The sequence below is a fragment of the Aotus nancymaae genome, unplaced genomic scaffold (assembly GCF_030222135.1).
Source record: "Aotus nancymaae isolate 86718 unplaced genomic scaffold, 86718_ANA_hifiasm-v0.15.2.pri h1tg000032l_0, whole genome shotgun sequence".
NCBI classification, from domain to species: Eukaryota; Metazoa; Chordata; class Mammalia; order Primates; family Aotidae; genus Aotus; species Aotus nancymaae.
The window spans coordinates 29,819,850-29,834,664 of record NW_026988445.1 but is presented as its reverse complement, the minus strand read 5'-3'; the positions used below and the strand labels follow the sequence as shown (position 1 = coordinate 29,834,664).

Sequence of the window (14,815 nt, the reverse complement as noted above, 5' to 3'; positions counted from 1 at the left end):
ATGCCTTTGGGCAGGCCTCGTCTCCAGTTTTCAAACGGGCCCATTTCTACAGATAAGCATATTTATATACACATACGTACATCACAAATCATGGAATCAGAGACCTAGAGCTTGAAGGAAGCACAGAGATCATCTGGCCAGCGTCTTCATTTGACAGGTTAGAAAGTGTGTTCCAGAGAAGCCAGGTGTGAGGTCCCGGCCAGGGCCTGTGTCAAAGCTGGAGCTGTCTTTCTCCATGTCATGTGCTTCCGGTACACGCGCACCCATGTGTGTGCACACCGTTAGACGAATGATGTGTGTGTTCATGTTGGCACAGACCTGGTGCAGTGCAATCTAATAGGAAGAATCCAGGCAGCTGGACTCGGGCCCCAGTTTTGCTATAAATCTACTCTGAACTGGGCCAGTCAGTGACTGCTGACTTCAGTTTCTTCATCTGTAAATGATTATCCCCAGCTCTCAGGCAGAGCTTTGATTTCTTCAAAATACTTCCCATCACACCATTTTCTCTTTATGCTGTCCCAGAAGGGCAGCTGTTCTGACCCCCCGTCTTCCACTTGGGAACCTGAGGCCCAGCAAAGTGAAGAGACTCGCCCCAGGTTGCAGAGCTAGTGACAGAACCAGGCCTGGTGACCCAGTTTCCTTGTTCCTAGCTCAACACTTTTGCTCCTAAGTTCAGCCACCTCTCAGATAAGACTGCTGACCCTTGACACTCAGGGATCCAGGAGGGGACAAAATGCCTTAAGGTTGTAAGACTCACTAAAGTGCTTTGGTTTTTCCAGAAAAAAAAACAGAACAGGTACTATATATATCCAGCTAAGGAACTCTGGTTGCTTTCCCAAACCCCCTTCAGCAGCACCAGGGGCGGGCTGGGAGTTGTGGGTAAATGTAGGGAACGAATACCGTCAGCACTTTCCTCAGAAATTTAATGTTGAACCAGGAGGAAGAGGTTGGAGCCTCTTCCACGCAAGCCTGTGGGAGTGGATTTCCAAGCCCATTCTCATCAAATTCAGAATGAAGGGATCTTTCCTATCCAGCTACTTACTATAGAAACAGCTTAGATTTTGAACTCAGCCCTGTACCTTGAAGACTGGACCCTAATCCCTATTCTCTTGACTTCTGTGTCCTTCCCTATCCCCCAGATCATGTCTCCATGAACAGACTTTGCTAGAGTGAGATAAATTGTAGAAAAAGATAGCCACAGACAGTCCAGCAAACCTCCACTTCGACGCATAGCGCTTGGGTGGCATTTCCAACCTTGACGTATAAACAGAGAACACAAGCAATGCTGTAAGACAACATCCTGCGTTTACACATAAATTACAACTTGTTCAGAAATCGAATATGACAGTGTGGGCTGTTAGCAGGTGGGGGAATGAGAGGAGGTGGCTTTGTTAGTGTTGAAGGTAATTGCTGTGTATGCATGACATAGATGTGAGTGTGGCATTTCAGCACACGCCTCCACACATGTGGACACTGGGAACCACTGTGTTTAGAGAATACGGATTGTATCAGTGAAGGCTCGATACTGCCCCATGCCCCACTATGTCCAATATTATGACATCACTGCAGGTTCCGGGTAGGGCCCCCCAAAAGCAGAATGTGTTTGTTTAGAGAGGGATAAATTAGCTTCTAGGAATTTTTAGGAAAAAACATTTTTGATGCAGTTGCTTCTCCTGGATTGGAATTATGCTTGTGTTATTATGGAAATCGTGAACAGGCTATAATTTTAAAATGTGTCCCTTAAGAAGATTGCTAAGTGATACACTTTATGAGTTGTTACCCACCAATGTTGACAGATACTTTCTGGAGGTGGAAAAAAGAGATTTTAGAATCCAAAGAAACTGCATTCCTACCACCTGTCCCCCAGCCCCCAAAATTTGAGACCCATTTACATGCATCAGTCACACTGAACACCCAGCTCTGTTTCATTTGGCGCAGAGAAAAGTGGGCTGCGCTGGCCTTTCCACCCCACCCAGAAGACTCCCATGTGGTGGCATTGGGGTGTCCCTCAATGAGGGGACAGCTGGGCCACACACCCTGGCGGCAGCATGGAGGCCCAGGGACAGTGGCAGCAGACGGCTTAGCCTCGACTAATAGTGAGCAGGACTTTCAAGCTGTTTCTCACTGGCCAGATCTCAGGGTTTAAGACATACTGTCATCAGAAGCTTTTTGTCTGAGGAACTCTTTTTGTCTGAGCCCCAGTAATGCGTTACGAGTCCAGCAGGAAGGACAGAGAGTAAAGGCAGGCATCCTTCCGTTTTTAGTTTGGAAATTAACTCATCTTTAGTCACTGGTTTTACAGTCTAAAATCCTTTTTGGAATAAGAAACCTAAAAACACTCACTATAATCAGCAGTGGCCGCTGGTCTACGTGACTGAGTTTGCATTGAACAAATGCACAGACTCGTCAGCCTTGACTTCTATCCACAGAAGGTGGCTGCTTTACAGGGACGTGAGACACACACCCAGGTGGGCACAACTGCATTTTTTGTCAACACAAACAGAACTCTGAGATTTTTTAAACAGAAATCTGAACAAGGCATGAGATTTGTAGGTGTGTGTAAGGTGTTTTGAACCTCCACCCTGATGGTAGATGCGGCCGGACTGAAGTCACTGCTGCCTTATAAGAATGTATTCAACTTCAAGTTTAAGGCTAATTTGCAACAAACTGGGCTAGATTCCTGCCTGCGGAATTCCCCATGCTGCCACGCATGGCTTTTCATCCCAGCTTCTCACGTGAGGAGCCCTTTTCGGGCTCAGGGCTCCGGTACGATTCCCACCGTCGTCACGAGGGGACACATCTTCACGCTCCCCCATGTTAAGGATGGCAGTTGGCGATTAAACACCAGGCAGTGTTCTGATTTCAAATCCGGAAGAGATGGCAGTTAGAGGCAGCTTCCTCATGATGTCGAGGGGAATTCAAGGACAAGATCAAAGCTCGCAGCTCTCAGGTGAGGCCTGTAAGCCCGTGATAAAGCACAGCACCGCTCCCTGGCAGCAGGCAGCCCCATCATGAAATGCAATGGGGACTTACTCCCAGGGAAACAGTATCACCATTGCCCGTTGTTAGATCTTAGCTTTGCTCTGCTGCTAATGCTTCTGCCTCACACTCATGTATTTGGAGCAGGGGTAAGGAGGACAGGTTTGAGACAAGGAATTAAGACCTATGCATCTAAATGTTAATTTCAAATTGGCATTTTTTTCTAGTCCCTTCATTTGTGGGTAATTTTAGAAATGGGCTCTTTGACATTCCCTTTGCCTTTTAGGTTACCTATCACCGAAACCGAAAGGAGACCTGGAACTCTGTCACTTCTGGTCACCGTATAAGGCGCCCTTCAGCTACGGGGATGCTTCGGAGTCGTCAGTCAGAATCCCCGCCTTCGCCATCACTGTAGTCACATCACAAGGTAAGATGCATGATTTCTTCACGTGGTTTCTCGATATTGGTACGTTAAGATGTCTGCAGCTTATTTAGGTCAAAAAAAAAATGGAGAAGAGAGGGAATGGACATGAGTGTAGAGTGTTCTCCTTCACATGGCCGGCGGGGTCCTGGGAGGGGCCCTGTGCCTGCATCTTAGGAAGCCAGTCTGACTTGGTAAGAGAACTGTTGGTTTCAGTGAACCTTTTGTTATAGCATAAAATTGCTACAAATGGATAAACGCAGACTTAGGCAGGAGGCAAGCCAAACGCCACCCCCAGGAAGGATTCCTCTGGTTTCCGTCCAGGAAGGGCACCAGGCCCTGTCCTTGGCCTGCTAGAGTCTGTGCAGTGTGGCAGCCTCAGGGGAAGATGTGGCAGGGCGAACGCCAAGCTCCCTGATGACTAATCAGATGAGTTTGTTTCCAACAAAAACAGAATATGCACCTTTGAAAAGCTCCAATTAAAGGCTTTTCATGAAGTATGTGTTTGAAACCAGCGACCAGGAGATGCCCAGTGGAAACCTCAAAGGATCGGCTTCCCTTCTGGCCCGGAAGCTCCAAGCGTGTTTCTGTTAAGGAAACCCACTTACGCAGTGCTGTGCGGCCGGAGCCGAGCCCAGAGCGCGGGACTGTCCTGCAGAACCGGGGGGTGTAGGAGCTTAGGGAGGTCCCGCTTCCCAGGGCAATAAACCTGCCAGACTTGGGAGTTGTGCAGAGGGGAGGAGGAGCCATCCCAGGGCAGCCTCTCGCCGTTGTTCAACCTGTTCCACTAGGCCCTGTCTCCTGTTCGCGTAGGAGCAGACTCTTATGGAAGTGCAAAGCTAGACTCATGGCCCAGGGAGCTGGCTTCAAAGCACAGGCACCAACAGGGCTACCTGAACCCTGTTCTGGTAACAAAGGAGCAGGTCGTGTGAAGCTCACGAGGCTTTAGTCCCCATTTACTGAGCAGCTCAGACATGCTGCTGTTTAGCCAGCTATGTGGGCTGCAGTGTCCAGAAATGCAGTGGGTTAGGGCTGAGTTGTTGATTAGTGAAGACGGCCTAGCTTGCAAATAAATAAATAGGCTCATGAAGGTATGCTGCATTTGAGGGCGAAAAGGGACCATACTCTGCAAACCCCTAAGCACCATCCTAATTTGAAGGCTGCAGGGACTCTTGGATTCTGGGCTACACTCCCAGCACCACAGTGTTTATCAGGCAAACCCCTTGACCACTCTGTACCCCAGGTTTCCATCACTAAAATGGGTATAATAATTCCTAAGGGATTGTTAGAGGGAGGAACATCTGAATTTGAGGTCCTGAGTTGTTGGGAGCCAAGACCTGGACATCCATAGTCATTCGACTCTGGGTTCTGCTGTCCCAGGGTTGTGCGAGTGAGCTATGGAGGGGAAGCTCGCTCTCTCTGCCTTTGGGTAGAGGCAAAGGCTGAGAGGACAAGCCTGTCCCTTCTTGGTATAGAGGCTTTGGGACACGGGAGAGCTGAAATCCTGGACAACAGACAAGTTGTACAGTCTCAAGAATCCTTGTTCTAATTGAATACAGTTGGAGTCTCTGAGTATATACACGCCTAACGAGGTCTCTCAGCTGGGAAAACCTACTTTAATAAATTCACAACAACACCAGAAAATAAGAAAGAAATATGGCTCTGGTGAATTGGTTCAAGCTTTCCTTCAAGTCTTTGGAATAAAAATGAGTATGATCTTTGAGGGCCATAGAAACTGTGGATCTGTGGAACCACATGTGTGTGAGGACCAAACGGGGGCCAGTTCTATACGGAACAGACAGCCTGCCTCCAAGGGCAGGGAGGACCCAGGTGGCAAAGGACACCCCGTCCACAGCGCTGCAGGCCCGTCTCCTCTCCTGTTCTCTACAGCACCTGCCCCACGTCAACCTTCTGGGTCTGCCCTGACCATGCTGCTTGTGGGATGTGGCATCGAGGTCGCCTGCTGCTGCGAACCTGCTTCGGAAGCGCACACGCTGGCTCGTGCCGAGGAAGTGTCCGTGTTCTGACTGACTGGCCTTACCAGAATAACCATAGAAGACAGTTAACATTTATTCATAAGCAATACTGCTGGATTAGGAAATATCTCTACAAACACAGCTTACTTAGAAACAGCCAGTGAGAAATAGGATAAAACACCAAGAGAAAACGAGCTGTAAATACGTTCAAAAATGTTTTGTTTTGTTGTTTTCATCTTGACTAGCACCATCTGTACACAAGAAAGTATGAACATAAGCGTTTGGGTACTAAAGATTTGCAAGGCACTTCATCAGTCCCTCTGGGTCTTTGCTGCTTTGCGTTCACCTTCCACAGCACTCCTATGTCCACCCCACTCCTTCCTCACCAGAGCAAGAGAAGAGCGAGGTCTCCTTCGCTCGCAGTTCTTATGTACAAACAAGGTCTGTCAAGGTCCTCAAAGTGCTTGTTCAGTCTCAGGGCGTGGACGTCCCTCGGGCTTCCCATCGTCTTCTCCTTCCATGGGGGTTTGGCGTTTGCACCCTTCCTACAGAAAACAAAAGAAAACTCGCCTTCCGCTCAACTCTCACTCCACACTTGCCACCAACCTTCATCCTCATTCGTCGTCTCATGCTCCGGCACAGAGGGCCGAGGGGCGTGTGACATCGCTGAAGTCCTGGGGAGCAGGGGGCCGCTAGGATGAGCGTCTGGCTCTCTCTCTACCGGCGCCTGCAGGTGACATCGAAGCAGGTGATCATCATGAGGTGGGCCTTGCAGAAGTTGACGCGGCTCTCCAGGCGCTCTGTCACGCACTCCAGCGCCTCCAGGTACTCCAGGGAATCCAGCTCCCAAACCTGCTCCAGGTCAACTGCAGAAGAGAAGGAGTCTGATGGAGAGCAGAGCAGATGGGACGAGAAGCACCTCCCGACTGCTCAGCCCGCAGCTGCCACCCCCGATCCACCCGTGTCGTGTCTTGACGTGCCTGCCTCAGGCAACCACAGCGTTCCCTCCTGCCCGATCCTCAGCCTCTTTTGGGTGGAATGGGACACTCTACCTGTGTTTAAATCCTTAATGTTTTTGAGATTATACTGAGCAATAAGGTGACACTCTAGCTCCCCACCTCCAGCTGTCTCCATCCCAGGGTCTGGGAGACTACAGCACTATCAGCCATCAAGTAAATACTTCTTCAAGCTGAGGTGGGGAGAGTCCCTCCCTTTTGGGAGTCTCAGTTGAGTGACATTTAGACCTCTGCCTCCTTCTATGAAAGGATGATTCTGGATTCTAACCCGCTGTCTTTCCTGACGTTCAGGCCTGCACAGAGTGAAAAGTCTGTGTCCTTCAAAGCCTGAAGAGCAAGTATCTGGGATCACCCCTTCGGGCCGCAAGTCCCCTGCTTTGTCCAGAGGTGGCTGGGCAGAGGGATGGGCTGCCTGGCCCAGGTTCCAGAGGTCCAGCAGTGTCCCAGTATGAGGAGGGAAGGCATGGACAGCAGCCAAGGGTGATGGGATAGCCCTGGAACCCAAGGCCAGGGGCTAGCTCTGGGCCGGCACAGTGTCCTTCAGAGTGACTTGAGAGTGGTCTTTCCTACCTGCCTACCTTGAGTTGCTGTGAAGAAGAAAATAAAAATGAGCTAATGAGCATGAACTTGATTTGAAAACTGTGATGCGCTATGGAAGCCTTGGGATGAGAGTGGAAGCTGTCTTCTCTTTGCAGATGAGGTCCCTGAGCTCTGGACAGTGATGTGGCTCATGAGTGACACAGTTAATCAGCACTAGAGCAGGAAGGAGACTGAGGGCCCTGAATACCAGTTTAATATTTAAAAACCAAAACAAAAAAGCAAATGAACCTTCATTCTATGGACACATCAGGCTCCATTACTGGGCAACCTTGAAAGTGGCACCAAAACGAAAAGCTAAAACTAAAAATGGATCTTTCTGTGCCCGTGCCCTGCCTCATGCCCGTCCCCTGCCTCGTGCCCGTCCCCTGCCTCGTGCCCGTCCCCTGCCTCGTGCCTGTGCCCCGCCTCATGCCCATCCCCTGCCTCGTGCCCGTCCCCCACCTCATGCCCCACCTCGTGCCCATGCCCCGCCTCGTGCCCGTCCCCCGCCTCATGCCCGTCCCCCGCCTCTTGCCTGTCCCCTGCCTCATGCCTGTCCCCTGCCTCAGGCCCATGGGGAACAGCCAGCATGCAGCCTCACTGATTCTTTTTTCATTAATGTTTTCAATTCGTCCTAAAGAAACAGTCTCTCTTTCGCCTTTCATGTTGCTTTCTGTTCATTTTCTTTCTCGGCATTAAAAACTCTGGTTTCTGACATGTACAAAGACTAGAAGGAAGCGACTGTTTCCTGGAAGCATCTAAACACGTACGTATTGATGTCTAAGCTTGCTCCCATCCTGGGAAAAAATATGCCTTTGTAAGATGAAGATAATTTTCAACTCTGCCTTGGGCATAAACAGTTCTTGAAAAATAAAATGTTAATGAAAATAGCAAAAATGAAGGAGAACGGACTGCAAGGAGGCCCCTGGGATCCTGAAGTGGCCAGGGATTCCTGAAACAAGGAACGGGGTGTCTCGAGCGGGGAGAGGGACAAGCAGAAGGCCCCACGCACATGCCAAGGGCAGATGACACTCACCAGCGTCCTCACCCATCTGCCCTCCCCATCAGTGCCTTGGATGACCAGTTCATGTCTTTGTTCAAATTTCTAACAGAAGATCCAGCTCAGTGCATCATGAAAGCAGGCATGAAGGAAATGCCTCCTTCTTTTTTAAGATGGGCTCACTCTGTACCCCAGGCTGGAATGCAGAGGCACGATCTCGGCTCACTGCAACCTCCGTCTCCCCAGTCCAAGCGATCCTTCTGCCTCAGCGTCCTGAGTAGCTGGGATTACAGGCACCCCCCACCATGCCTGGCTAATTTTTGTACTTTTGGCAGAGATGGGGTTTCGCCATGTTGGCCAGGGTGGCCTTGAACTCCTGGGATCAAGTGATCCGCCCACCTTGGCCTCCCAAAGTGCTGGGATTACAGGCGAGAGCCACTGCACCCGGCCAGGAAGTGTCTCCTAACGTGGATGATGTTGAACTTGGGGATGATGATGATAATTACTACCAGGTCCTGAACTCTTGTCCTGGGCCAGGCAGCATAGTGAGGACCAGCAGGAGCTGGCTTACCCCTCACAAGCACCCTGTGGTGTAGTCACCATCACTGTTCCCATTTCACAGCTAAGAAAATCAAGGCTCAGAGAGTTAAATGTCCTACCCAAGGTTCCCAGCCAGTGTGTGAGAAAGCCAGCAGCCAAAGCTGCTCTGTGTGGCTGTGCTCACAGCTACAGGATGCTGCATAGACCCAAGAATCCAGTGAGTACAGCGGAAACGCTGCCACCTCCTTCCTACGAAGCAGCAGCTGCTGGGAGGCTGAGGTTTCCTGTGGCCGGCGCGGCTGGGAGGCCCACAGTTCCTGCCACTTTCTTCTACCCAGGACCATTTCACCCCAATATGCTTTCAACCAGCTGCTTTGGAAGATAGATGAACCTCAGCTTCCAGCCTCCACCTGCAGACCCCTGCACTGGCCAAGGAAGACTGGAAGAGGGGAGGGGGCCACGCGGGGGAGGGGTGTTACAAGGAGGCCCGCCGGAGCAGAGGGCTGCATGGGAAAGGGAGGCAGAGGGAACTTGAATGGCAGGAACGTATTTTACCCCACAGACTGAGTCTTCCAGCACTGCCGCCTGGATCAGTGTAGCTGGGACCAGACTCAAGTTCTACTTTGTGCTAAATGGAACGGTCAGGAACAAATAAATAAGAGACAATTGAATCCGTCTTTCAAAGACAGCAAAATTGTCCTGAATTGTTATGAGATGGCTACGGTCATCTGGGTTTTCCGTTCAATGGAAAGAGCCCTGTGGCTGTGGTGGTATTATTATGATTTTTTCACTCACAAACACGTTCCTTGCTTTCTGGGTTCTCCGTGTGGCTTTTCTAGGATTGTACACTCTATTCTCTGAAGGGCTCTATAAATTCTTGTCTATTGCAGGCTAGATATGCAGGGTGATTTCATGGCTGAGGAGCAGATGTGTCACACAGCCTTCGTGTCTGGGTGTTCTTCTGCCCCGTGCAGGGGGAGAAATCTCATTTTCAGGTGCTTTGGACTGAGACCCGTAAGAAATAATCTTGCAAGAGCGATATCACCACCCCTCTGCTGCCCCAGCCCCTCCCACCCACCCCCAGGGGAGCAGGGCTGATCAGCTCGCTCCTGCATCTGTGACCGAGGATGTAGACGCGGCCTGTGTCGCTGTCACCCTGGGCTACGTGCCAGGCCTGCTGGGCGGGTGGGCCCATGAGTCACGCCGATGGGACGGAACCCAGGCCTTACATTCGCTGAGCCACTTGTTGGGATCCAGCATCAGGTACTGCTTGGTTGCCTCCAGCTCCTTCATCAGCCACTCGTACTTGGCGCGGACCTCGGCGATCCTCTGTTGGCGGTGCTCCAGGATTTTCAGCTTTGCGTTGAAGCACGTGACCTCCTAGCACACAGACAGAGGAGGAGGTGCATGGACAGGAGAAAAGGCCCTTCTGCTCACACCCAGCCCGTGCCACAAGGAACACTTATGTGTGTTGTAGATGGAAACTGGCTGGAGACATATGAGAGGCCTAGGTGATCCCAGCCGAATTTCTGCCTCGACAGACCAGCCGGTGCAGACAACTCGCAAGGCAGGACTCTTACAGGCCATTCTGGAGCTAGGAAGCAGGTGGTGGGTGTTTCAGGATGGACAAAGGCTGGTTAAGACGGGAAACCTCAAGGAGCCAGAAAAGCCCTGAAGATCAGCAGCCCTCCACCCCTGGCTTTGGAGTTAAAACATTTCAGGAGGAGAAACACGGGGCTCTCTCCAAAGCCTCTGTCCAAAGGCCCTTTGCGGGGACAGAAGCCCACTAGGAAGGCTGGGTCTGAGCCGTCTTCCCCAGGGCCCCACCAGGCACCTGCTCAGGCTTGCTGAGAGCTGCCACCACATCAGGGTGGGGAGGGAGGAGGCTGCCTCACCTTGCTGGTGCCCCCTCGCCGCCGCTGCAGGCGCTCCACGTCATCGATTTCATAAACTTTAATCTCAAAGGGCTCCCCGAGGCCCCTCTGGCTGCTGCGCAAGGGGCCGTCCACCCAGCGGATGCCTGTGCCGTTGGTGGGTTTTCTCACCGGGGAAGAGGTGTCCAGGGACAGTGCTGGGATAAGCCTCCGTCTCTGAGAACCTGAGGAGGAGATTAAACCCAGAGAGGAGTTACTCTTTCTGAATGTGAATCTTTTTTTTTTTTTTTTTGAGACAGGGTCTTGCTCTGTGGTCCAGACTGGAGTGCAGTGGTGAGAACACAGCTCACTGCAGCCTTGAATTTCTGGGGTCAAGCAATTCTCCTGTCTCACCCTCCCAAGTAGTTGTGACCACAGGTGCATACTGCCATACCCAGCTATTTAAAACAATTTTTTTTTTTTTTTTGAGGGGACAAGGTCTCACTATATTGCCCAGGCTGGTCTCAAACTCCTGGCTTCAAGTAATCCTCCCACCTTAATCTCCCAAAGTGCTGGGATTACAGGTGGGAGCCACTATACCTAGCCTGAATTTCAATTTTTTTTTTTTTGAGACAGAGGGCAATGGTGCCATCTCGGCTCACTGCAACCTCCGCCTCCCAGGTTTAAGCGATTCTCCTGCCTCAGCCACCCGAGTAGCTGGGATTACATGTGCCCACCACCAGACCCAGCTAATTTTTTGTGTTTTTCATAGAGACAGGGTTTCACCATGTTGGTCAGGATGGTCTCGAACTCTTGACCTCAAATGAACCACTTGTCTGAGCTTCTCAAAGTGCTGGGATTACAGGCGTGAGCCACCGTGCCCAGCCAAAACTTCACTTTTTAGAGCCCCAATCTTTATCTTGTGTATACACATACAGCAAAGTGCAGGCCCCAACTAATGAAACTAAGAAACCCCCACCCACTGGAAGAAAGCACGTGTGTCTCCTTGCTGTCTAAGACATTCACCATGGGAAACACCAGATCGTGGTTTTGTTTTTCTCCTTTAAGTTGGTCTGATCAAGGTGGCTGACTGTGAGCAAACTGTTTTGTGTGCCTCAACTCTAGCGGCTATCATGTGGCAGGAGCCTGTGAAACAGCTGGGAAGCCACAGTAGGTGTTCGCTTCTGACAGGGACGAGTGAGGCAGTGAGCGTCTGAGCGTCCCCGGGGTGAGTACTCAGGAGTGCAGGTGCCTGTCACTCCTCCAGGCTGCAAACACTCGGGAAGTCGCTGTTAAACCTTTTGGTCTGGGTTTGATCAAAGTGTACTCAGACCAGAGTGAGGGTAACTGGCCCTCCTCCTCACCTACTCTGGCCCTGAGGATAAGGTCAAGAGATATCCCCCCTCTAAAACTGAAGTCAGTATGTAATGGAGTCTCTCTCCTGCTTCAGCCCAAGCTGGGCTCCCTTAGACGGGCTCAGGTATCTCTGGGATGATTCTTCTAAGGATCTGTTTGAATGAGAAATAGGGGAGAAGCTGAGGAGAGCCACGGGAGGGGATAGTGTATTAGTCATCTACTGCTGTGTAACAAATGAACCCCAAACCCAGCAGCTAAAACAGTAAACATGTATTTCACATAGTCCTGTGGGTTGGGAATCTGGGAGCAATTTTTGCCAGGTGGTTGTGGCTCAGGGCCTCTCAGGAGTCATGGGGAGGCTGTCAGCTGTGGCTGCACTTGACTGAGGCTGAGGCTTCTGTTTCTAAGCTCACTCATGCCATCATGGCAGGAGGCTCTAGTTCACTGCCATGCAGGCCTCTCCACAAGACTGTGTATGACCTGGCAGCTGGCTTCTCCCAGAGGGAGTACCCAAGAAAGCGTGAGGGCCACCCAGCACAGAAGCTGGTGTCCGACTTCCTCTTGAAAGTGACATACATCACTCTGCCTTATCCCACTGGACACAGAGACCAACTCTGGTAAATACGGGAGGGGACTACGCAAGGGTGTGAACCAGGAGGCAGAGACCACAGGGGCCAATCATGGAGCCTGGCTACCATGGATGGGATGTGATCAGACGGGAAAATATGTGTTGGATGAGGGCCACCGTCAATCTCCTGCCCACACCCATGCCAGGGCAGCCTGTGAGATGGGAGCAGACAAAGTGAAAACACTGAGAGTGGGTTACAGCAGCTTCCTAGAATATCCTGGTGGGTACCTAATCCCCGTTGCCTTCTTTCCACGCCATCTAGCAACCTTGAACCTCGTCACCACATCCATTCCCTCCCGAGGCAGGAAGTGAGTGCCCAAGTTTGAGTTAGTTGTGGTTTTGGGGGGCTTGGAATACCATTTTCTTGCACACGAATGAGCAAGGGTCTTGGATTGCCATACAGTTCTGAATTTGGGTACCAGAACCTCAATCCCGTTCTTGCACCTACAGCCGCGGCTCCCTCCAGAGGTACATGTGAGCCTCACTTAGGCCAAGTGCTAGGGCAGGGACCATGTGGTCAGGCTGAGGAAATGGAGTGGAGTGGCCTGAAGGAAGGGTTGGGGTGGAGACGGTGCCCACACATTACTGCAAAGGGCACAGGAAATGATGGTACCAAGATGCCATGGCTGGGCAAAGACTGGCCCGAGGGCCTTGGTCTGGGGCCCTATATAAGGAAGGGTTCTCATATTTTCTGCCTGCGCCAGCATCTCCACCTCTCAAGCAGATGCCCAGCTTCCTGCCAAGCCCGGTCTCTGCCAAGGACCCCCTCCTTCCAGGCTGCAAGTGGGGTCAGGGCAGCATCAGCTCTAAGAAAGGTGGAGGGGGAGCCTCACCCTGGCGAGAGTCACGCGGTGCCCCACTGGACATGGACGCCGCCTGTCTGACCGCGGAGCACACAGCCAGGGCCAGCCTCCTACTGGTGCCGGTGGGTCAGGCTCCCTTCTGCTCCTCGAGCTCTCCCGGCTCACCAGCCTGGCATTCAGTCCAGGTATGTGCAAATGCAGCATGTTAAAAACACTTACTTAGGCTGATACCTGCCAACATCTTTTTGCTGCATGAAATGAACCAGATTTGACCTGAGAAAGTCAACACTGATATTTCAGTGAAGCTTCCAACGAGGACTTCACCCACTAACAGGCTGAGCCCACCCCGTCGCCCCTCCCCTTCCAGGCTTGGCCGACAGCTGCGTACAGAAGAGGGGTTGCTGACCCATCACAGTCCACCTCACTGTATCATCTGCGGTGCGGACAGCCCATGTGGGAAGTCTGACATTGGCCTTCTACTCTTCACATCCCCCAGTCCAGCCAGAAGTCCCCACCCGAGTCTGCAGATGCTGCTACTTAGGGTGAGTGTCAGGAAACACGGGTATGCTGAGTGCTGAGGCCTCTCCACTGCCCTGGCGAACATGCTTCCATCCATTCCTAAACTCCTGCTCCTAAGACCCCTCAGCATAGCTGTCTCCCATCACCCCCCACCTGCATTCTGACTCAGAGTGTGGGCACTAGGAATACAGCGAGTCAGAAAAGCCCAAAGCACTCATGTTGAAAGGAACTGTAGATATCAGAGCAGAGAGAGAGAGAGAATGTGCATCAATCCATGTGATTTTACTGACCAGCAAGGAGCCAGCTGCATGAGGAAGAATGACGCTGGCTGTATGGCCTGTTGTCATGTTTTGGCTGAAAAGGCAAACGCTCCCACACTGTGGATGAGAAAGAGGCGGCTCCCCAGGCCACAAGCGCAGATCCTGGGCTTCCTCCCATGTGCTCTGAGAGTCTCGACCCTGCACCCAGGACCACAGTGTCACTCACAGCATCACCGCCACCTACTCTAAGGGGCTTCCTCGGTGTCTTAGAGGATCAATTGCTTTTCTCCTTTTTCCGCAGCTGTATATTCAAAAAGGCTCTCGTTCTGAACCTGTTCTCGGCTGTCTCCAGGTTGATGCTCTTAGAAACATTCTGGAAATCTGAACTCTGCCAGCAAGCAGCTTGCCTTCCTCTGGCTTTCGCTAAGCCAGTGACCACCATGCTTCTTGAATTTATTCAGACAAAACCAGGATGTGCCTGAGAGAGAAGCCAGTGAACAGGAGAGGACTGGCAGAGCAAACCACGGTGCCCTCGGGGCTTGGTGAGGGGCAGTTAGTTATTCACAAGTTTTTGTGCAGCGCTCTGTGAACTGAACCTGGTATCCTGGAGCCCAGTTCACTACAGGTGCAAATCACAACTCACAAGACAGGCCCGTCAGTCGGTAGTGCCGACTCGGCACCAAAACAAAGGAAGACACAGTGTCCGATGCTTAGAATGACAAAGTAGCAGACTAGACGTGACATTTAAAGCACTTCCCACCAGCAGGACAGGTTATGAGAAATACACAGAAAAGAAACGTGAGCAAACTTTTAGGACTATGCTGCCAACCAAGCGACCAGCCCATCAACGAATCAACCACTAGTAATCCCCAGTAACCTGCAGAG

The 14,815-nt window shown here is 51.5% G+C and overlaps 2 protein-coding genes across 2 annotated transcripts in view; one reads left to right on the top strand and one right to left on the bottom strand.

Annotated features, from left to right (window-relative positions):
* The window catches only part of SMYD3 (SET and MYND domain containing 3), a 778,672-nt gene extending 767,123 nt beyond the window's left edge, over nucleotides 1–11,549 (top strand). The window contains exons 12-13 of the mRNA XM_064383675.1: nucleotides 3,266–3,406; nucleotides 11,490–11,549. Of these exons, the coding sequence (XP_064239745.1) occupies nucleotides 3,266–3,394 (129 nt within the window). The 3' untranslated portion in view covers nucleotides 3,395–3,406; nucleotides 11,490–11,549. The remainder of the gene's footprint in view (nucleotides 1–3,265; nucleotides 3,407–11,489) is intronic.
* KIF26B (kinesin family member 26B) overlaps nucleotides 4,910–14,815 on the bottom strand; it is a 569,508-nt gene continuing 559,602 nt past the window's right edge. Inside the window, exons 13-15 of the mRNA XM_064383674.1 lie at nucleotides 10,407–10,609; nucleotides 9,741–9,891; nucleotides 4,910–6,242 (exon numbers count right to left, since the gene is read on the bottom strand). Of these exons, the coding sequence (XP_064239744.1) occupies nucleotides 6,094–6,242; nucleotides 9,741–9,891; nucleotides 10,407–10,609 (503 nt within the window). The 3' untranslated portion in view covers nucleotides 4,910–6,093. The remainder of the gene's footprint in view (nucleotides 6,243–9,740; nucleotides 9,892–10,406; nucleotides 10,610–14,815) is intronic.